The sequence below is a fragment of the Sus scrofa genome, chromosome 8 (assembly GCF_000003025.6).
Source record: "Sus scrofa isolate TJ Tabasco breed Duroc chromosome 8, Sscrofa11.1, whole genome shotgun sequence".
Taxonomy (NCBI): Eukaryota; Metazoa; Chordata; class Mammalia; order Artiodactyla; family Suidae; genus Sus; species Sus scrofa.
Genome location: NC_010450.4, coordinates 118,122,572 through 118,145,203, shown reverse-complemented (window position 1 = coordinate 118,145,203; position 22,632 = coordinate 118,122,572). Strand labels below are relative to the sequence as shown.

The 22,632-nt window shown below is 37.0% G+C and overlaps 1 protein-coding gene across 2 annotated transcripts in view; it reads right to left on the bottom strand.

The window, feature by feature from the left end:
* The window catches only part of SLC9B1 (solute carrier family 9 member B1), an 82,595-nt gene continuing 70,481 nt past the window's right edge, over positions 10,519-22,632 (bottom strand). The window contains exons 9-11 of one of the 2 annotated variants that reach the window (XM_021100732.1): positions 20,757-20,865; positions 19,791-19,927; positions 10,519-11,311 (exon numbers count right to left, since the gene is read on the bottom strand). In XM_021100732.1, the coding sequence (XP_020956391.1) occupies positions 11,306-11,311; positions 19,791-19,927; positions 20,757-20,865 (252 nt within the window). In that variant the 3' untranslated portion in view covers positions 10,519-11,305. Of the gene's footprint in view, positions 11,312-16,222; positions 17,260-19,790; positions 19,928-20,756; positions 20,866-22,632 lie in introns of those variants that run through there. The other variant, XM_013989374.2, reaches the window with a different exon arrangement.

Sequence of the window (22,632 nt, the reverse complement as noted above, 5' to 3'; positions counted from 1 at the left end):
GTCAAAGTAACACTAAAATAAAGCTTGTGTGTGCTACTGCCACCTCATGGCCATATCTTTCTTCAATCAGCCCCAAAATGCTCAAACTCACCCCCCTCCCCTCACACTGCATAATAACAAAAGTAAAAATTCACCAGGAAGATATACCAATTCTAAAACTGCAAATCCATAATATATCCTCAAAATAAATAAAGCCAAATTTGATAGAATTACAAAGGGTAAATGACAAATCCACAAATACAGTGTGAGATTTTAACATCATTTTCAGTAACTGACTCAATGGACATAAAATTTGTAAGGCTATATAGATTACATAGAACTATAATCAACAATTAAAGAATCCCTATTTTTTTCTAGCACATTTGAAATATTTATAAAAATTGACCAAATCTTAGGCCTAAAGGTATCAAACCTTTAAAATGATATATAGACTACAAAGCACTACTATTAGAAATCAAAAACAAAAGGTTATCCAAAAGAGATCTTTAAATTTTAGAAGTTAAAAACATACTTCCAAATAATCAATGGAACCAAGAAGTAAATATAATAAAAATTAAAACATTTAAAAATGGATGAAGATGAAAAGATTACAGATCAATAGATATGTAATAGCTGAAGCAGTACTTGGAAATTTACCAGAAGAAATTTGCATTCATGGGAAGGACAACAGCCTACATTTAGAAAAAAAAAGATTTTAGGGGGTCCAGTAGTCTGGGATAGGTTTAAAATAAAGGGCAAATTATTGCATGTCCCATTCCCACCATGAAGGAAATACAATGCCTCACAGGCCTCTATGGGTTTTGGAGGCAGCATATTCTATAGTTGGGAATACTGTTCTGACACATACACTGAGTGACACAGAGGCTGCCAGCTCCTACAGGAGCTTGAAACAGGAAAACACTCTGTAGCAGGTTCAGGCTACAGCACAAGCAGCCCTATCATTTGGGCCATACAGTCCAGCAACTCTCCTATATTGGAAATGTCGGCAGTGAGAAAAATTACCATGTTGAGTTTACGGCAAATCACAATATGAAAATTACAACATAGCCCTATGACATTCTCTAGCAAGGCCATTGCTGTCTGCTGATATTATATACCATATAATCATATGGAATAATTATATACTTTAATATGTTCATGCATGCTACTGGATCCACCTAACAATGGACATTAAGTGACCATGTGGCTAGAACTTCCTATCATGAGCTTGGCTCTCTTAGATCTGCTAAGGCATAAAGACAAGCTGGCCTAGTAGCAATCCATCGTAAGATGGAAGTAGCACATCAAGGATTGGGCACGAAAAGGACTACAGGGCACAAGTATAAGCAAGTGGCCCAGGACCCCACATCATCAACAACTGTTACATATTTTCTATCCATCAACTTGCAATTATGATTGTGTAGGCATTCCCAAGTTGGTTAAGGAGGTCCACTGAAAGGTCATCTCAAGATGTGAATGCAGGCCAAAAATGGTTGGTGGCTTACTTAGCTCTGGAAAAGACAGCAATAAGAAAAAATTCTCCCAGTAGCCATAACTGTGGACTCCTTACCTTGTCATTCATTTTGCATGGAAAGGTAAGTAGCCCAAGGTAAGAATATATTCAGAATCATGGTCAAATGGCTTGGTTGGTAGGTCAGAGGTTGGAAGGAGAAAGTTTGGAAGACTGGAGACAAAGACATCTGGGAAGAAGCAGAGGGAAGGACCTATGGGAACAGACAAAAAATACAAAGATTTTATACCACACGTTAACTCCCACAGAAGTTAATTACCAAAACCAAGTAGATGAAGTGATTCAGCCAGCTGATGTGAGCCAACCTCTTCCATTGGTCGCTTTAGTACTGGCACAATGGATGCATAATAACAGGGATGGAGGCCATGCAGAGGCCCAAAGAGCCGAAATTCCCACTTAACAAAGCTGATCTAGTCATGCTGCTGCTGAATGTTCAACCTGCCAGCAACAAAAAACAACACTGATGCCTCAATATGGCACCATCCTTCAAGGAGACCATATAGTCACACACTGGCAAATTGAATACATCAGATTCCTTCCATACAGGAAGGAGAACAATTAATCTTGACCAGAATCAGTGCTCATTCTGAGTATGGGTTTGTCTTTCCTTCTCACATGATCTCAACTGGCAATTGTTTGCTCCACCGATGTGGAATCCTGCACATCACTGCACTGGATTAAGGAAAACTCTTAATAGCACAGCAGTTGGAGCAGTGAACGTGTAACAATGTGATTCACTGATCCCATCATAAATCATAAAATCAAAACAACCAGAAGCTGATAGTGATGAAAAAGCCTTTAGTAGCCCTTCAAGGATACTAGGGTGAGTCACAAGCATACAGTCTAGATCAGTGATAATACAATCCCCTATCTCCAGCAGAAAAAGAATCAATGGTGGAAGAATCAGTGCACATTTACCATCAGTTCCAGTGATCTTGGGAATTTCTGCTTATCTCTACACTTCAACTCTGTTACAAAATGGAAGCAACGAAGAATGTGTTTGATATTCAAGTGATTCACTGTGGGATCTCTAGCTAGAATCATGTTCCATTTTAATGGCTCAGTTTAAGTATACAAGTGTAGTAGCCATGGCTGAGTATGACATTCTAGATTTGATTGAAGAGAAATGGAGAGACATGGGCTTAGACCACTCAGGGTTTATGATCTAGGTCACCAGCCAGAATTCTAGGAGGAACTTTTCCTAGATGGAGTGAAATTACATAAAGCAATAGATTTAAATGGCATAAGGGGTAGACAGTAATGTGCTCTGTGGTGTGTATCCAATATTTCTCTTTCAGGACTGAGGTACTCAATAAATACCCTACCTGCTCTGAGTGTTTTCAGTTGAGAGTTAATAACCAAAGCACTCTGTAGGGAATGCCCTCAGACAAAAGAAACTACATACCCAAATTATACTCTCTCCCTGAAGGCAGTATTTATCCAATGACTACTTGATTGGAATTCATATTAATTGTTGCCAACACAGTTTTAAATAATATGCTGTTAATGAAAGAAAAGGAAAACTTGAGATGACCTGGTAGAGAGTGGAGGCCATCGCTTAGAGGAAAGGAAATCATGATGATATGGTCAGTGAGGTTCAATGAAGTTCAGAGGGTTATTTGAGCAACAGAGAGAAATGGTTTTGAGGCCCAGACTGGGGCACTGGGCAGTAACAACATATCTGGGGTTCAGTTTTCTCTTCTAGAAGAGGAAGGAGGTTAGATTAAATGATCACAAAGTGTCTTCCAGCTCTTGTAGTCTGTTATTCTAAAGTCCTCTGAAGAACATACAAATGGCACTGAGGCACAATACTTTAAATCTGTGACTGCCTTATTTATGGAAGATTATTCTTTAATACAATGATACATATGGTTATCCATGACCCAGAGATTCCTACATAGTGAATAATTCTTATGTGTAAATTTGAACTGGCAATAACTCATATGAAGAAGCATAGCAGAAATATTCAGTTTTTATTAAAACAGAAGGTAGCATTAACAACAGTGCTCTTACCAATGTAGTATAATGTATCAATTAATGTTCTGGCAACAGTCTTAGATGCAACAGTCATTCCTTCCCTGAGACAAATGAAGGTCACTTAGTGTATTCATTCTTTTATGAAAAACATTTATGTTCCCTGATCCATACAGTCCTTCCATATGTCTTGCCTTGTCCAAGTTGGATTGAATACTTATTGCACACTGCTATATTGTTCTCAAGATGCAAGCAGAATAATATGCCAGAGTTATGTTCTGGATCTAAAGAGTTCATCTTGAAAATAAAAAAATAAAGAAAAAATTTAATCTTCAGTGATGAAAAAAGAAAGAGTTCATCTCAAAGTTCATAAGAAAATAAACAACCAAGTGGAGTCCTAGGGAAAAATAGCACTGGGAGTAGTAACTATCTCCACCCCATATTAAAATGTACTACACAAACCGAACCCAATAATATATTCAAAGGATCATACACTATGATCAAGTGGGATTTATTCCAAGAATGCAAGGATGGTTTAATATTCACAAATCAATCAGTGTGATACACCACATTAACAAATTGAAGAATAAAAGCCATATGTTATCTCAATGGATGTAGAAAAAAGTTTTGACAAAATTCCATATTCATTATGATAGAAACTCTCTGGAAAGTGGGTATACAGCAAATATACCTCAACATAATAAAGGCCATATATGATAAGTCCACAGTTAACATCATATTTACAGTGAAAAGCTGAAAGCATTTTTTCTAAGATCAGGAACAAGAAAAGGATGCCACTCTTGCCACTTTTAGAAGTCCTAGTCACAGAAATCAGAGAAGAAAAAGAAATAAAGGTATCCAAATGTAAAGAGGTAAAACTGTCACTGTTTGCAGATGACATGATACTCTACATAGAAAATCCCAAAAATGCCACCAAAAAACTACTAGAACTCATCAGTAAAATTGGTAAAGTTGCAGGATACAAAATTAATATAAAGAAATCTGTTGCATTTCGATACACTAACAACAAACCATTGGAAAGAGAAACTAAGGGAACAATCCCATTTACAAACACATCAAAAAAGAATAAAATAATAAAATATTAGGAATAAACCTCCTGAAGGAAGTAAAAGACCTGTACTTGGAAAACTGTAAGACACTGATGAAGAAAAGAAGATGATAAATTGAAGATGACATAAACAGATGGAAATATATGACATGTTCATGGGTTAGAAGAATCAATATTGTTAAAATGACCATACTCCTCAAGGTAATCTACAGATTCAATGCAATCCCTGTCAAAATACCGATGGCAGTTTTTACAAAATTTAAACAATTTTAAAATGCGTACAGAAATACAAAAGATCCTGAATAATCAAAACGATCTTCAGAAAGAAGAACAGAGCTGGAGGTATCATGCTCCCTGACTTCAGACTACACTACAAAGCTAAAGGCATCAAAATGATACCATATTGGCACAAAAAGAGACACATGATCAACGGAAGACAATAGAGAGCCCAGAAGTAAACCCATGCAATTATGGCCAATTAATCTATGACAAAGAAGGCAAGACCATTTAATGGAGAAAAGACAGTCTCTTCAAGAAGTGGTGCTGGTTATGGAGAACAGTATGGAAGTTCCTTAAAAGAGTAAAAATAGAGTTACCATATGACCCAGCAATAACATTTCTGGGAACATATACAGAGAAAACTATAATTCAGAAAGATACATGCACCCCAGTATTCACTACAGCACTATTTATAATATTCAAAACACGGAAGCAAACTAAACGTCCATTGACAGGAGAATGGATAAGAAGATGAGGTAATACATACAATAGAATATTACTCAGCCATTAAGAGGAATGAAATAATGCCATTTGTAGCAACACGGACTGACCTAGAGATTATCATATTAAGTGAAGTAAGTCAAAGAAAGAAAAATATGTTATATCACTTACATGGGAGAATCTAAAAAATGGTACAAATGAACCTATTTCCAAAATAGAAAGAGACTCACAAACATAGAAAAAAACCTTAAGGTTACCAAAGGGGAAAGGAGGAAGGAGGAATAAATTAGGAGTTTGTGATTAACACACACATACTACTGTATGTAAAATAGATAAACAACAAAGACCTAATATATAGCACAGGGAACTATACTCAATATTTTGTAATAACCTATAATGGAAAAGAATATGAAAAAGAATTTATATGCATATATGTGTAACAAATCACTTTGTTGTACCCTTGAAATTAACACACCACTATAAATCAACTATACTTGAATCTAAAAAAGTCGGAGTTCCTGTCGTGGCTCAGTGGTTAACAAATCCGACTAGGAACCATGAGATTGCAGGTTCGATCCCTGGCCTCGCTCAGTGGGTTAAGGATCCGGCGTTGCCGTGAGCTGTGGTGTAGGTCTCAGGCGTAGCTCGGATCCCACGTTGCTGTGGCTCTGGCATAGGTCGGCAGCTACAGCATTGATGATTAGACCCCTAGCCTGGGAACCTCCATATGCTGTGGGAAGTGGCCCTAGAAAAGACAAAAAAATAAATAAATAAATAAATAATTAAAAAAAATAAAGTGATGCTTAGGAAAACTAGACAGTTACATGTAAAATAATAAAATTTTAACATTTTCTCATAACACATACAAAAATGATAGATTAAAAACCCAAGTGTAAGACCAGAACCTACAACTCCTGGAAGAAAACACAGGCAGAACACTCTATGACATAAATCATAGCAATATATTTTTGGGATCTGTCTCCTAAGCCAAAGGAAACCAAAGCAAAAATAAATAAATGGGACTTAAATTTAATAGCTTTTGTAAAGAAAAGGAAACCACTGACAAAACGAAAAAACCTATTGAAAGGAAGAAAGTATTTGCAAATGATATGAATGATAAGGGGTTAATGTTCAAAATATATAAACAGCCCATGAAACTCAATTCCACAAAAACAAACAACCCAATTAAAAAATAGGCAGGCGATCTGGATAGATACTTTTCCAAAGAAGATATACAGATGGCCAACAGACACAGGGAAAGATGCTCAGCATCACTAATCATAAGAGAAATGTGAATCAAAACCACTATGAGATACTACCTCACACTGTAAGAATAGCTATCATCAAAAAGATCACAAATAAAGAGTTCCTGCTGTAGTGCAGTGGGTTAATGATCTTGTTGCAATGATCTGTGGTGTAGGTTTGATACCCAGCCCAGGAACTTCCATATACTGTGAGGGCAGCTGAAAAAGAAGAAAAAAAAGGCCACAAATAACAAATGTTGACTAAGATGTGGAGAAAAGGGAATACATGTATACCATTTGTGGGAATGTAAATTGGTGCTGCCACTGTGGAAAATGCAATGGAGGTTCCTCAAAAAACTAACAAGAGAACTACCATATGATCCAGCAATTCCACTCCTAGGTACATATCTGAAGAAAATGAAAACATTAATTTTAAAAGATACACATACCCCAATGTTCATAGCAGCATTATTTACAATTGCCAAGACATGGAAGCCATCTTAAGTGTCCGTCAACAGATGAATGGATAAAGAAGATGTGGTATATATCATAAGTGTGGTGTGTATATATATATGTATGTAAAATCTAAAAAAAAACCCCAAACTAGTGAATATAACAAAAAATAACAGACCCACAGACACAGAGCTCAAATCAGTGGCTACTAGTAGAGAGAGGGAAGGGGATGGGGAGCAAGATAGGAATATAGGATTAAGGGGTACAAACTAAAAATTTTTTTAAAAACTTAAAAAAGAGGTACAAACTATTAATAAAAAATAAGTTACAAAGATATGTTGTACAGCACAGGGACTATAACCAGTATTTTATAATAATTATAATTAGAGTATAATCTATAAAATTTTGACCCAATATGTTGCATACCTGAAACTGATGTAATATGGCAAGTCAACAATACTTCGAAAAAAGTAAGAAATTCTGGAAAACTTATTATTTAAAAAAAAAAACCCCACAAAAATGCCTGCTAAAAACTCAATTTTTGTCCCATTTCTTTAAGACATTAACGCTAACACCCTGTCTAAGGGTTGTGTGTAGGAATTTAGGGCAGCTACCCTTGGCAGAATGGTGGGAGAATATCTTAGACAGCTATCAGGATGTCAGGGGTAGGGGAAAAGCAGCTTTTAGGGTCAAGGAGGAAAGAATGCTTCATGCAAGGTTAGAATTCACTTGGTGTTCTAGGCAGTCCAGGTCGAGAACTGCAGCGACTATGACAAGACACTGCTTTAGCATCTGAGAGCTGTTTGACAAGGAACCATTTCCCCCACAAGCCTGCATATGAGTAGGAACAGCCATTTCTTTTGCCTTAGAGCCTTGCCCAGCAGGTACCCAGCCATTATATTAGTGGGAATCTGCATGGCCAGTGCTCTGAACCTTCACATGTCTGTCTGGCCTCTAGGAAAGATGCTTTCATGTCCCAGGTCCCGGTGTGCCCTAAAGAGATCACCAAACACCAGGGAGATTAGCAGATAGAATACCCCTGCACTGGAACTTTGAGATTTGAGGCTGGACTGGGGCATTCGACAGTATTTTGAACTGGGACAGAGGGAAGCGGACATCCTTGTTACAACAAAGCCATATTGTGATATCCAAGGCCCTCATTACTCCAGGGAAATAGGGTTTAAAAAGTTAGGAAGTGAATTTTTTTTTTTTTTTTTTTTTTTTTTTTTAAGGGCTGCACCTGCAGCATGTGGAATTTCCCAGGCTAGGAGTCAAATCAGAGCTGCAGCTGCCGGCCTACACCACAGCCATAGCAAGGCAGGATCTGAGCTGCATCTGTGACTGACACCACAGCTTGGAGCAATGCTGGATCCTTAATGCACTGAGCAAGGCGGGGATCAAATCCGTATCTTCATGGATACTAGTCAGGTTCTTAACCTGCTGGGCCACAAGAGCAACTCCAGAAAATGAATCCATTTAAAAAGATGGAAAGAAATGAATGTCTGTGACTTTATATTTTAAAATAAATGTCAAATTATGAAAGAGTTTGTTTTCATTTACATTTAGAGTAGGCTGTGAATGTAACTTTTTTTAAAACAAAGAATAAATCTAATGTTGACTTGCAGGCATAATTTTTCTGAATAAATTGTCTGACAGTGTAATACAATATACTTGATTTTACTTTTGTCTTTCATAGCACAATCATAAAAAGGACATTTTTTTTGCAAAAAATACTATAAAGCTACTAAAATTAAAATATTCTGGTATTCATAGATAAACAGATATATCAGTAGAATAGAATAAAACTTCAAGAAATAGACAAAAAAGAATATGTGAAAATTTAATATATGATAGAAAAACACATCAAAGCACAGGGAGAAAAGGCTATTTTAACAAATGTTACTTATTATGGTTGAATTGTTTCTTCTAAAAGATATGTTTACTCCTAACCCTCAGCATCTCAGAATGTGGCCTTATTTGGAAATAGGGTTACTGTAGACGTAATTAGTGAAGGAGAGGCCATACTGCAGTAGGCTGAGCCCCTGATCCAATATGACAGGCATCCTGATAAAAAGAGGAAATTTGGACAGAGACACAGAGGGAGGATGATACAGAGACACACAGGGAGAATGCCATGTGAAGACAGAGGCAGAGACTGGAGTGATGCACCGATAAACCGAGGAACGTCTGGGGCTACAAGCTAGAAGAGCCACGGAAGGATCCTCCCCAGGAGACTTTTGACTCCCTCTGTTGACACCTCAATTTTGGACTTGTAGCCTCCAGAATTGTGAAAGAATGAGTTTCTGTTGTTGCAAATCACCCATTTTTGGCAGCTCTGCCAAGCTAATACAATACCAGATAACTGGATAAATATTTGCAAACATTCAACATTGAATTCATACCTCACTTCATCTATCAGGATAAATTAGAAATGCATCATAGAAATAAAAGCAAAAAATAAAACAGTACAAGTACTAGAGAGCAACATGAGTGAACTTCTTTGAACTTCGAACCAATGAACTATGAATCAATATCTAGACACATGTAGGAAAAATTCATATAGTTAACTACATAAAAAGAAAACTCTTTTGCTTAACAAAAAGAAACACTGCTAGCAAAATAAAAGACAAAAGAAAAACTGGAGAAAATATTTGTAATTTATATCACAGACTACTGGCTATTCTCTCCTATGTAAAGATATTCTTAAAATAGAAAAGAGAAATACTCCACATTAGATGAATAAACATAGGACATGAATAGAAAGTTTACAGAAAAAGGAGAAGCAAACAGCCTTTAAAGCTATGAAAAGATGCCCACTTATAACTAGAGAAACTTAAAATTACACTGAAATTGCATCTCTCATTATCAGATTGGCAAAAGTTTCGAAGTTCAGCAATGAATGCTCTTGGTGTGACCCTAGAAAAGCCTGCTCAAGTGTGTGTGGGCACATATGCAAGGGCATGCATGCACCTACATACACAAACACACACGCATGCACACACACATCCACACACACCCACAAGCACTTGTAGTCATTCATTGTGGGGTTATTTATAATGGCAAGAGACTGGAAGGAACTTTTATCAATAGAGACCTGCTTAAACTAAATACGACAGAGCCACAACAACATACTTTTCAGTGGTAAACAAATGAAGACAATTTCTACCTACTGACAGGAGGGAAAAATCTATATAGTATGTTGCCATCTGTGTAATTAGAGGTGGATACATTTTTAAAAAATACCTTTTTGTTTATATTTGTTGAAGGAAATACTAGAAGAAGAACCCAAAAACTAAATAAAAGAGGTGAGGTGGAATTCTTAAGGGACAGAAAAAGAAGCAAGAGGTCTCCAAAGATACCCTTTTATACAGTTTTGGCTTTTAAACCATATAAATATTTTACATATTTCAAAATTATACACAAATCTTGTTTAAAAGGAAATTTTAGAATTGAAAGCAAATGGAAATAAACAAATCTAACTGCATATAAAGCATATATGTATACATACACACAAATACATATTTTTGTTTTAGTAATTACACAAAGAATTACTTGAAATAATTTCATTTATTTATGTTTTATAGAAGTATAGTAAATGTAAAAGGCTGTGATAATGTCTGCTGCTGAACAACAAAGTGACCCAGTCATAGTGAAATGATTTTAGAATTTGGTACTCTTACTGGATATCTTTGATGAGATATATAGTCTAAGAACAAAATGAACTGCAAAGATCTTAAACTTAATTCAGTTGTTATTTTGAAAATTTTTAATACTGTAAGATAAAGCTAATCAATATTATGTTGATATCATTAGGAATCAAGATATTCAGTGTAAAAGAAAAAAAGATAAAAGAAGTTAGGCAAAAGCCCTATAAGATAGATTCAAATTAGAAATATCAACTTGACCTCATGTCTTTTATGGCTTTATTTTTTTAACTACTAAGGCAACTATTCAACATATCTAGTTATCTTATGGAGTGTAAGGCCAAAAATTGCATTGTTTTTATTTAACATTCACTTTTTCTCCTCATTAATCAGCACTGAAGGCATTTTGACTAAATATAATCAGTGCTGTGAATTATATTCTAAAATTATCAATAATACTAAAAACAACACTGTTTTCATTTCACAGTTCATACTGAAAGTGTATATTCCTTAGCAATGTTTACTGAAGAGGTCTAGATTCCAGTGATACTTCAGTAACAGCAAATATCTTTGGACTCCAGATTTTGGTTTCAACATACCCATTCCTCATAGAAAGGTACCAGTGTCTTTTGGAGACTAGCTGATTCCAGCTCTGGTGTAGGGAAAATGCAATATGAATCTGGAGAGCTTGTTATGCCTGAAAGGAAGAAAGCATTCAAACATTATGGCACCATGTCCAAAGAGTACAGAAACAAGTGTAAAGGGACCCAAGGGCAATATTTGGGACAATTTGAAAACCAAAGATGAATAATGATGGGCTGAATAATATCACATGCTTTTAAAATCATGAGTTAACATGAAAAGAATACAGGGGACTTCTGGCTGTGGTGATGATGATAAGCAGCTAAGTATCAAACAATCACCAGCCACAAACAACCATAAAACCTGAACACACATCCTTCAGTTACTTCATGGCAGCTGACTCAAAACCATATTCTACTAGCTTCAAATTGCTCAACTAAAACCAAGTCTAGACTCTCAGGGTGCCAGAGCCCATCCATTCCAAAATATGCCTGGTTCTAGCTGTCCAGTTGCTCCCAGACAACCATTTAGAATTATGAGTATAGCTTCTTCATAGGTCCCACAAGTCATGTCAACATAGTGCTGCGAACACCTCAACACAGACAATGGGTCCACAACTGCAGCAGCTGCTATTGTAGCTATTCTTGCTATCCATACTCTTCCAAAGTATAAATGCACTGTGAGAGTTTGCAATCCTCAACATCGTAACACACAGCCACAAGTTACTATGCAGCAGCCTGCTGTTCAGGCACAAGGTCAACAGCTTTGACTGCTGCCATGTTGGCATTTGCCTCTCCCCAAATACAAAAGCAAATTTAAGTGAACTCGTCTTTCCTCTCTCTCTTTTCCTTTTTTTTTTTTTTTCCACACTTGCAGCATGTGGGAGTTCTGAAGGCCAGGAATTGAACCTGCGCCACAGCTGCAGCAATACAGGATCTTTAACCTGCTGGGCCACAGGGGAACTTCTCACCTTTCCTCTTAATGAAGACATGCTCCCTAGTATTGCTGGTAAAAATCACTGGGATATTGCTGGAGGTTGATAATTCAGAACTGCTTCATACACTTGAATCTTCAGTCTTTCTCTCTTCTAAGGTTGATGAATCTGTCATTGTACCACAAGCTCGCCAAGTTAAAGAGGCTGTCCAGGAAGCAGTCCAGAACCCACTGGGGTTCCAACTGTTTAAAACTGATCAGGGACCATGAAAAGAAACCTGCGCTTCACCACATAAAAATGTCTAAACATCAAAAAATTAAATAATATAGAAAATTGCAAAATATAAAATAAATTTAAAAAGGGAAGAAAACATTGAACTTCATGTACTGAGCAAATGCCAGGTCTAGCAAACATAATGCTAATCCTAGATTACTTACTAGTTTAAAAATACACACAGGGAGTTCCTGTTGCAGCTCAGTGGGTTAAGAAACCGACTAGTATCCATGAGGATGCAGGTGTGATCCCTGGCCTCGCTCAGAGGGTAAAAGGATCCAGCATTACTGTAAGCTGCAGCATAAGTCACAGATGCAGCTCAGATCTGGTGTTGGCTGTGGCTGTAATGTAGGCCTACAGATGCAGGTGCAGTTCTGATTCAACCCCTAACCCAGGAACTTCCATGTGGCAGGTGCTGCCCAAAAAAAAAAAAAAAAAAGGAAGAAAGAAAAAGAAACGAAAAGAAAAGGAAAAATATGTACACAAAAAAGCAAAGGGAAGTAGCAAAATACAAACCCTGGGGAAAATTTTCAGCAAAGTACAAAATTTAAGCATTCCTTTAACCATAATTCTTACTGTGAAATAACCCAGAATGTCATTTGTGTTTTAAATAACAGAATTGAAAATAGAGCAAGGAAATGTAATTTGGATTATAAAATTCCTCCTTTAATAAAAATTTCTTAAAAAGCAGAGTTCCCATCATGGTGCAGTGGTTAACGAATCCGACTAGGAACCATGAGGTTGCGGGTTCGGTCCCTGCCCTTGCTCAATGGGTTAACGATCCGGCGTTGCTGTGAGCTGTGGTATAGGTTGCAGACACGGCTCGGATCCCGCGTTGCTGTGGCTCTGGCGTAGGCTGGTGGCTACAGCTCCGATTCAACCCCTAGCCTGGGAACCTCCATATGCCGCAGGAGCGGCCCAAGAAATAGCAACAACAACAACAACAAAAGACAAAAGACAAAAGACAAAAGTCAAAAGACAAAAAAAAAAAAAAAAAAAAAATTCTTAAAAAGCAAAAAAATTAATGAATAAACAAAGATACACTTGATAAACTCATAAGGAACAATATTCTTGCATTTATTTGTTTAAATACTATGAACACTTGAATAATGTATTCATAGTTAATTGGTTGCAGTTTTTGAATATTAATAGAGTTAACTTTTATAAATAGTTTTTCTAGCTACAAAATTTTAAAATTCAAATTAAGTATGGACACCTGCAAGACAACCTTAAAAAGTAGAATGCTTTGGTCTAATGAACATATAAAACAAATTTAACACATTAAATTTATAGAAAAATCAGGAGTTCCTGTTGTGGTGCAGTGGAAACAAATCTGACTACTATCCAAGAGGATGTGGGTTTGATCAATGGTCTTGCTCAGTGGGTTGGGGATCTGGTATTGCTGTGAGCTGTGGTGTAGGTTGCAGACGTGGCTTGGATACTACATTGCTTTGGCTGTGGCATAGAGTGGCAGCTGTAGCGCTGATTTGACCCCTAGCCTGGGAACTTCCATATGCTGTGGGTGTGGCCCTTAAAAGCAAAAGCCAAAAAAAAAAAAAAAAAAAAAAGTATATAAAAATCATAAATAACAAAAATGAGTTTTCCCCTTAAAAACATGTGTCCTAACTCTGAAAATGATTTACTGTATCTTTCTTTTATTAAGATTTACTTTCTATTTAAAAATTTTTAAGATTAATTTTCCTGTAAATGTAAAATAGTATTTTCTTTTTTTCTTTTTTCTTTTCTTTCTCTTTTTTTTTTTTTTTTTTTTTTTTTTTGCTTTTTAGGGCACAGATGTGGTATATGGACAGTCCCAGGCTAGAGGTCAAATCAGAGCTATAGCTGCCAGCCTAAACCACGGTCACAGCAATGACAGAACCGAGCTGCATTTGCAAGCTACACCATAGCTCATGGCAACAGTGGATCCTTTAACCCACTGAGTAAGACCAGGGTTTGAACTGGTGTCCTCATGGATACTAGTGAGGTTTGTTACCACTGAACCACAATAGGAAATCCTGTAAAATACTATCTTATGAATGTAAATATATTTTTGTTTTCTTATTAGTAAAAATAATTAGCTCTTATGATTTTGGGGGCGGGGGTGGGGGCCACATCTGCAGTGTGTGGAAGTTCTCTGGCCAGGGATCCAATCCACGCCACAGCAGTGACCTCAGATGCTACAGTGACAAGGTTGGATCCTTAACCCACTGTGCCACAAGAGAACTCCCTTAAACAAAAGTCAAAACACTGGTGCAGTTTAAACTTTTAAAACTTTAGCACTAGAATAGTTGAAAATGAGGCATAGGTGTCATAAATGTGCAAAGTTGTAAATGTACAGACAATACTACTACAATAGCTAATTTATCTCCTTTCAAAATTATCTGGGTGTGTTTCAACTTTTGGCAGTTTTCCTTCTTTCTTTTTTTTCTTTTTATGGCTGCACCTGCATCATATGTAAGTTCCTGAGCAAAGGGTTGAATCAGAGCCACAGCTGCAGGTCTATGCCACAGCCACAGCAACACTGGATCCAAGCAGTGTCTGCAACCTATCCCTCAGCTTGTGGAAATGCTGGGTTCTTAACCCACTGAGTGAGGCCAAGTATCAAGCTTGCATCCTCATGGAGACTATGTCAGGTTCTTAACCCACTGAGCCACAATGGGAACTCCACCTTTTGACAGTTTTAGTGATACATTTTGTGAAAGGTCTCAGTCTTAGTAGGAATAGATACATACTTTTGGTTGCCTTAAATTACATTTATGTGTAAATTTCATATTCTGGAGTTCCCCTTGTGGCTCAGTGGTTAAGAACCTGACTAGTATCCATTAGGATGCAGGTTTGATCCCTGGCCTTGCTCAGTGGGTTAAGGATCCAGCATTGCCATGAGCTGTGTTGTAGGTCACAGACATGGCTTAGCTCCCGCATTGCTGTAGGCTGGCAGCTGCAGCTCCAATTGGATCCCTAGCTGGAACCTCGATATGCCCTGAATGAGGCCCTAAAAAGACAATAAAATAAAATAAATTTAAAAATTCATATTCCGTGTTATTTTAATAGCTTGCTTATATAGAAAAGGGAGGAGAGAAACCAAAGTAATGTTTAGTCCCTATATTTGGCTTTTGCCAAAGAAATCCTAACACTTTCTAAGAGGCCATTCATTAAGACTATTTGAGAATATTTCATATGACCCTTCTAACTTTACTTTTATTTTATTTTATTATTATTATTATTGTCTTTTTGCCTTTTCTAGGGCCGCTCCGTGGCATATGGAGATTCCCAGGTTTAATCCCAGGTTTAATCGGAGCTGTAGCCGCTGGCCTATGCCAGAGCCACAGCAACTAGGGATCCGAGCTGCATCTGGGACCTACACCACAACTCATGGCAACACCAGATCCTTAACTCAGTGAGCAAGGCCAGGGATCGAAGCCGCCACCTCATGGTTCCTAGTCGGATTCATTAACCACTGAGCCACGACGGGAACTCCCCTTCTAACTTTAAAGAAACTTGAAAAACAACTGAAACTTCATTTTGCTTGTGATGGATTTATATACACAGACTTCATCAGCCAGAATTGAACAGTGATTCTATATTACCAAGTAAAAGAAAATCTCATGTGGACAAGAGTCTACCAATCCTTTTTGCAGGCTGACTTGAATTCTTACACTGTTTTATACTAGTTGAAAAAACTCCTGCTGTATAGCACTGGGAACTATATCTGGGCACTTATGATGAGGCATGATAATGTGAGAAAAAAGAATGTATACATTTATGTGTGACTGGGTCACCTTGCTGTACAGCAGAAAACTGACAGAACCCTGTCAATCAGCTATAATGGAAAAAATAAAAATCTTTATAAAAAAAGAAAAATCACAGTTTATCTCCATTTGTGATTTAATTTTATATCTGTAAATAAAAATTACAGGTAATGTTTCATTTAAAAACTATTAAACCAGACTGTCATTTTAAGGGTACTGCAGAAGATGTATGTCTTAACTGTCGTTCTTTTATTTAACATATTATTAATTCAGATAGCCACTAAACCCAGAATTTAAAACGCATTTACTTGACCCATTTAAAGTTGGTATGTTTTATTCTCGTTATTATTTTTAAATTTTTTCTGGTGATTTTTTTTTTTTTTTTTTTTGCCATACCCCATGGAATGCGGAAGTTCCCAGGTCAGGGATTGAACCAGCACCACGGCAACAAACCAAGCTGCTGTAGTGACAACAATGGATCCTTAAACTGATGCCCCACAAGGGAACTCTTTCTGGTAATCTTTTTAACTGAATTACTAACCTATTTAGAGACTTATTCTATCTTATCTCTCTGTCATTAGGTTCATTTAATTTTTTATTATACTTAGTTTGAATTATGACAATAAATCCAACTTGATGGATTTCTTTAAACTTTCCTAGGGTACTTATAAATTTACTTTGTTCTTGAATACACAAATACTAAGAAGGCATTATTTTTATATTATTTTTATTAAATTAACTTTGGGATTAAAAAGCCATAAGAAAGCTCTGTGGTGAAATCATATATTTATTAAATCCTTGGTTCTAGGTACAGGCTCCATATATTTGTACCTTTTAATTTTTCTCTCATGTAAGATAATTCATTAGAAGCAGGCAAGGTGATGGCAAGTCAACATTTTAATGTAATTCTAATCCTGCCAATTCCACTGTTCTGCTTGAAACATGGCGAGTGAGCATTTTAGGTCCCAGAATGCCAATAATTAGAGCACCATTTGGAGCTGTGATCAAGATGGATAGAAAAGCTACTGTCATCACATCCCTCGAATATGGTTCCAAATGGGGTGCGCTGATTCTTGCTTTTTCTAGAGCCAGAGGACCTAATACAGCCTACATTTAGAGGGAAAAAAAGATGAGGCATAGAGAAAAATGTTAAAAGGAGTTAACATATAATAAAAGTAAATAGCTCTGTTAAAACAGATAAAACCTAGTACTAGACCATGAGAAAAGAGACAGAACTTAAAAGTGCTGAGGAATTTTCATAAGTTACTCATCAATTCTATGTTCTTTCTAGTATATCTGGAAGGAAAGTGAAATAGTGACAAACCACTATGCAGACACTGGGGGGCAGATTTTGTGTTGTCATCTCAGCTTTCCCCTGTTTGAATATCTTTTTTTTTTTTTTTTTTTTCATTTTTGGCTGCCCCATGGCATATTTTTTCGAATGCTCAAATTACTTTAAGAACCTTATGAGTTCTAAGTGAAGTTACCAGGTTTTGCTTGCTTGTCTTTACCATGTACCACTAGGTTCCTGGCTGCAAGAAGACAACACATACTGAGGAAGTAAGTCAGAAAGAGAAAGACAAATACCATATGATATCACTCATATCTGGTATCTAATATACAGCACAAATGAACCTTTCCACAGAAAAGAAAATCATGGACTTGGAGAATAGACTTGCGGTTGCCCGGGAGAGGGGGGGGAGTGGGATGGATTGGGAGTTTGGGGTTAATGGATGCAAACTATTGCTTTTGGAATGGATTAACAGTGAGATCCTGCTGTGTAGCACTGAGAACTATGTCTAGATACAAAAGAGCATGACAATGGGAGAAAAAAAGTATGTATACATGTATGTGTAACTGGGTCCCCATGCTATACAGTGGGAAAAAAAATGTGTTGGGGAAATAACAATTAAAAAAAAAAAAAAGAAGAAGACTGCTAAGGTTTCTCATGGTTCCCTAGGATTTTTGTTCATATTCTTCTTGTTCTTCCTACCAAGAGGCAGTGTGATACAATAACTGGCAAAAGGTTTGGAATGTACACACTGGGCTCTGAGAGATTACAAATTTAACTTGCAAGTAACATGGTATTCAAAACAGGCAGTCTTGGCCCACCTTAGGACCTGCTTTTTTAATCATGACATATAAAGATTTTTTGTTGCATTGAAACCTACAAACTTCTGTTTTAGAAAAACAATGGAGAAAAGAATCTAAGGAAATCAAGATATTACATTGCTAGGTTAAACAGTCTGACGATAAGTATCAATACCTTATCACTGAATCAGAGAGGACAATTACAAGGTCTCTTTTTTCTTTCTTCCTTCCTTTTTTCCTTCTTTCCTTCCTCCCTTCCTCCCTTTCATTCATCATTCATTCTTATAGGCACGCAATGCTTATTTACTGTGTACCTCTTGCATGCTAAGCACTGTGTTAAATGCTAGGAGAAAAAAATAACCCAAAAAACAGACACTGCTCCTATCCTTCCTATATAGTCTAGTTGGGAGAGTAAGTCATTAATCAAGTAGTCATACAAATTAAATACATAATAAAAAATAATATATGTGGGAGTTTCCATTGCAGCTCAGCAGATTAAAAACCTGACATAGTGTCCTTGAGGATGTGGGTTCGATTCCTGGCCTCGCTCAGGGGTTTAAGAATCCTGAGTTGCTGCAAGCTGCACTGTAGGTCACAGATGTGGCTTGGATCTAGTGTTGCCATGGCTGTGGGGTAGGACTCAGCTGCAGCTCCAGTTTGATCCCTAGTCCAGGAACTTCCATGTGCTGTAGATGTGGCCATAAAAAGAAATATATATATATATATATATATATATATATATATATATGTATGCATTCATGTATGGTAGAATGGGTGGCAGGGATAGGAAAGATATATTTTAAAAAGAATCAATGAGTCTCTAAAGTCATAACATTTAGCTCTATGATATTCAACAGAATGTAAAAGTTCCACTTTTCAGATATATTCATTTTATATTCATTTCATATTTTGGGAAAACAGAAAATGTTTTCATAAGTTTAAGAAGTATTTGTCATTAAAAGCATACTTTATAATTTCAGAAAAACTTTTAAAACTGAATTTTTAAGATTAATTTTCATGAGTAGTTATGATTTATTTTTGGCCATGCCTATGGAAGTTCTTAGGCCAGAGATTGAACCCATACCATGGCAGTGACCTGAGCCACAGCAGTAAAAATACCAGATCCTTAACCAGTAGGCCACTAGGGAACTCACAATCAAGCATTTTAAAAGTAAGGCTAATAAGCCCACATTTTTTAACCAGAGTAACATTTTTCATTGAGAATTAAAAAAAAAAAAATCAGGAGTTCCCATCATGGCTCAGTGGTTAACAAATCCGAATAGGAACCATGAGGCTGCAGGTTCGAGCCCTGGCCTTGCTCAGTGGGTTAAGGATCCGGCGTTGCTGTGAGCTGTGGTATAGGTTGCAGACGCAGCTTGGATCCCACGTTGCTGTGGCTCTGGCATAGGCCGGTGGCTACAGCTCCAATTACACCCCTAGCCTGGGAACCTCCATATGCTGCGGGAGCGGCCCAAGAAATGGCAAAAAGACCCCCCCCCAAAAAAAATCAACACTAAAATTATTAGAATGATTTAATAGGTTCTTACCTGGACTGTAGCTTTGGGCATCCATGAAAAAGCAATAAATATTTTTTCCTTAAAATTAAAACCAGCGAAAGACATCAACACAAATGTAGAAGAAATTCGAATTAATAATGCCAAACTCATGTTAGTAACACAAATGCCTACAACAGATAAAAGCAAACATAAATAACACAGTATTTGGGAAGAAGTGGTTCTTTATGCCTAGAGATATGATTTGTAAAAGGGATGAAAGCATTTTAAGGCTATTGCCTCTTTACATCTTCATTTTTAAATAAAAATAATAATTGTAAAAATTACAAATGATTGAGGCTTCTATATAAAGTATTAGTGATTGGAGTTCCCATCGTGGCGCAGTGGTTAACGAATCCGACTAGGAACCATGAGGTTGCGGGTTCGATCCCTGCCCTTGCTCAGTGGGTTAAGGATCCCACGTTGCCGTGAGCTGTGGTGTAGGTTGCAGACGCGGCTCGGATCCCACATTGCTGTGGCTCTGGCATAGGCCAGTGGCTACAGCTCCTATTCGACCGACCCCTAGCCTGGGAACCTCCATACGCCACAAGAGCGGCCCAAAGAAATAGCAAAAAAACAAAAAACAAACAAACAAACAAACAAAAAAGTATTAGTGATAATCCAATGGTGGAGGTATGATGAAAAATTAGATAAAAAGATACATTTATTTAATCTGACTTTGAATGTTTACTACAAATGAAAAGTATTCAAAAGGTGCTGATGGTATCTAACATTTTGCCCTCAGAATAAAATTGTCATCTTTATTCCTCAGATCACTCAGGGAAGATTTTCAGGGTTGCTTTGGTTACAAAGAGTATACATGGTAAAGAAAGAATAAATGTATATCATAACATGAACTTCTGAAGAAGGTCCTTGCAGCATTCAAAGACATAAATAAAATTATTCAGTTTTCTTAAATATTTTCCAATCTTGTATTTTTGTGTCTCTAATCATTCTTACCAATAGCATTTGATTTAAGAGATGCAACAGATACTTCTGCTCCAACCAAACCAAAAAGAAGAGGTTGAAAAATATTCCATGTAGCTGCAATAATTTTTTGAACTTTAATCTATAGAAAAGAGTAATACAGTTTCAGTTACCGTGACACATAAAAGTATCTGCATTTTAAGTTTAAAGGCTCTCTTAATACTTAATAAACTTAAGATATTTTACTAGTATAAAAAATGTTAAAGCAATAAAAACTGAGTAGGTTAATTCTTTGTTTTACACAAATACTAAGGTAGAATTTGATTAAAAGAAATCTAAGAAGCAATAAAACAAAACTATTATTTGATAATTTTATCATTGAACAGGTTAGGTCTTTGGAGTTCCATACATGTTCTGATGGAGTAGTAAGAGTCTAGATTTTGGGGTTCTCTGGTGGCTTATTGGGTTAAGGGGCTTTGTCACCAATATGGCGCAGGTTTGCTCCTTGGCCTGGTAACTTCCAAATGTGGCAGAAAAAAGAGAGTTCTGGCTGTTGTTTATAAAGCAACTCAACAGATATAGGAAGATATCACGCCTGATGAGAACATACTCAAGATCATTTAAATATTTCAGAGTTGGGAAGACCTATACTAACTGTTATCCTGGGACCCAAATCCTGATATGTCTCAAACTACCAGGAAAAAAATTCTGGGAGTTCTTATTGTGGTTCAGCAGGTTAAGAACTCAACATAGTGTCCATGAGGATGCAAGTTCGATCTCTGGCCTTGCTCAATGAGTTCAGGATCTGGCATTGCCACAAGCTGCAGCATAGGTTGCAAATGCAGATGCAACTCGTATCCTCCACTGTTGCTGTGGTTGTGGTGTAGGCCTACAGCTGTGGCTCTGATTTGATCTCTAGCCCAGGAACTTCCATATGCTGTAGGTGTGGCTGTAAAAAGAAAGAAAAAAGAATTCTGATAAGCTGTTATACCTGCTTCCAAAGGACCCATATTGAAAACTTCAAAGTTATTTTCTCCTTAAAAATCAAACCAAGCCGTATAATACATTCTCTCTCTCTCTTTTTTTTTTTTTTTTTTTTCTTTTTAGGGCTGCACCCATGATATATGGAAGTTCCCAGGTTAGGGGTAGAATCGGAGCTATAGCTGCTGATCTTTGCCACAGCCACAGCAATGTGGGATCAGAGCCACGTCTGTGACCTATACCACAGCTCAAAGCAACGCCAGATCCTTAACCCAGGGATCAAACCTGCATCCTCATGGGTCCTAGTAGGATTTGTTAACTGCTGAGCCACAAAAGGAACTCCCATATATAATAGATTTGTATTTGGCTTGCCTGTCTGGCTTCCCTTCCTGGGAATGAATCCCTCCCAGTGCTACTTACAAATTATGTGGTTGATGGAAATACCTCTAATGACATAAGAGTATTCTGGCTCTTTTCCAGGCATTTGGATGAAGAGATTTTAATCTCAGTCTGGGTTTATCTTTTTGCATAGGTGGAGATATATAAAACTTTGATATCCTTTTTTTTTTTTTTTTTTTCAGGGTTGCTCTAGCTCCATATGGAGGTTCCCAGACTAGAGGTTGAATTGGAGCTGCAGCTGCTGGGCTACACCACAGCCACAGCAATGCCAGATGCTTAACCTGCTGAGTGAGGCCAGGGATTGAACATGAGTCCTCATGGATACCAGACTTGTTTCCACTGAGCCAGGAAGGGAACACTGACATCCTTTGTTAATGGCATAAACTTTCTTCATAACTATTTCTCTTATGACTGGGTTTTCTGGTTGCTATTTATAAAATACATATTAAAAATAAAAAATATATTTATAAAGTTTAGGAGTTCCCATTGTGTCTCAGTGGATTATGAATCCGAGTAGTAATCATGAGGA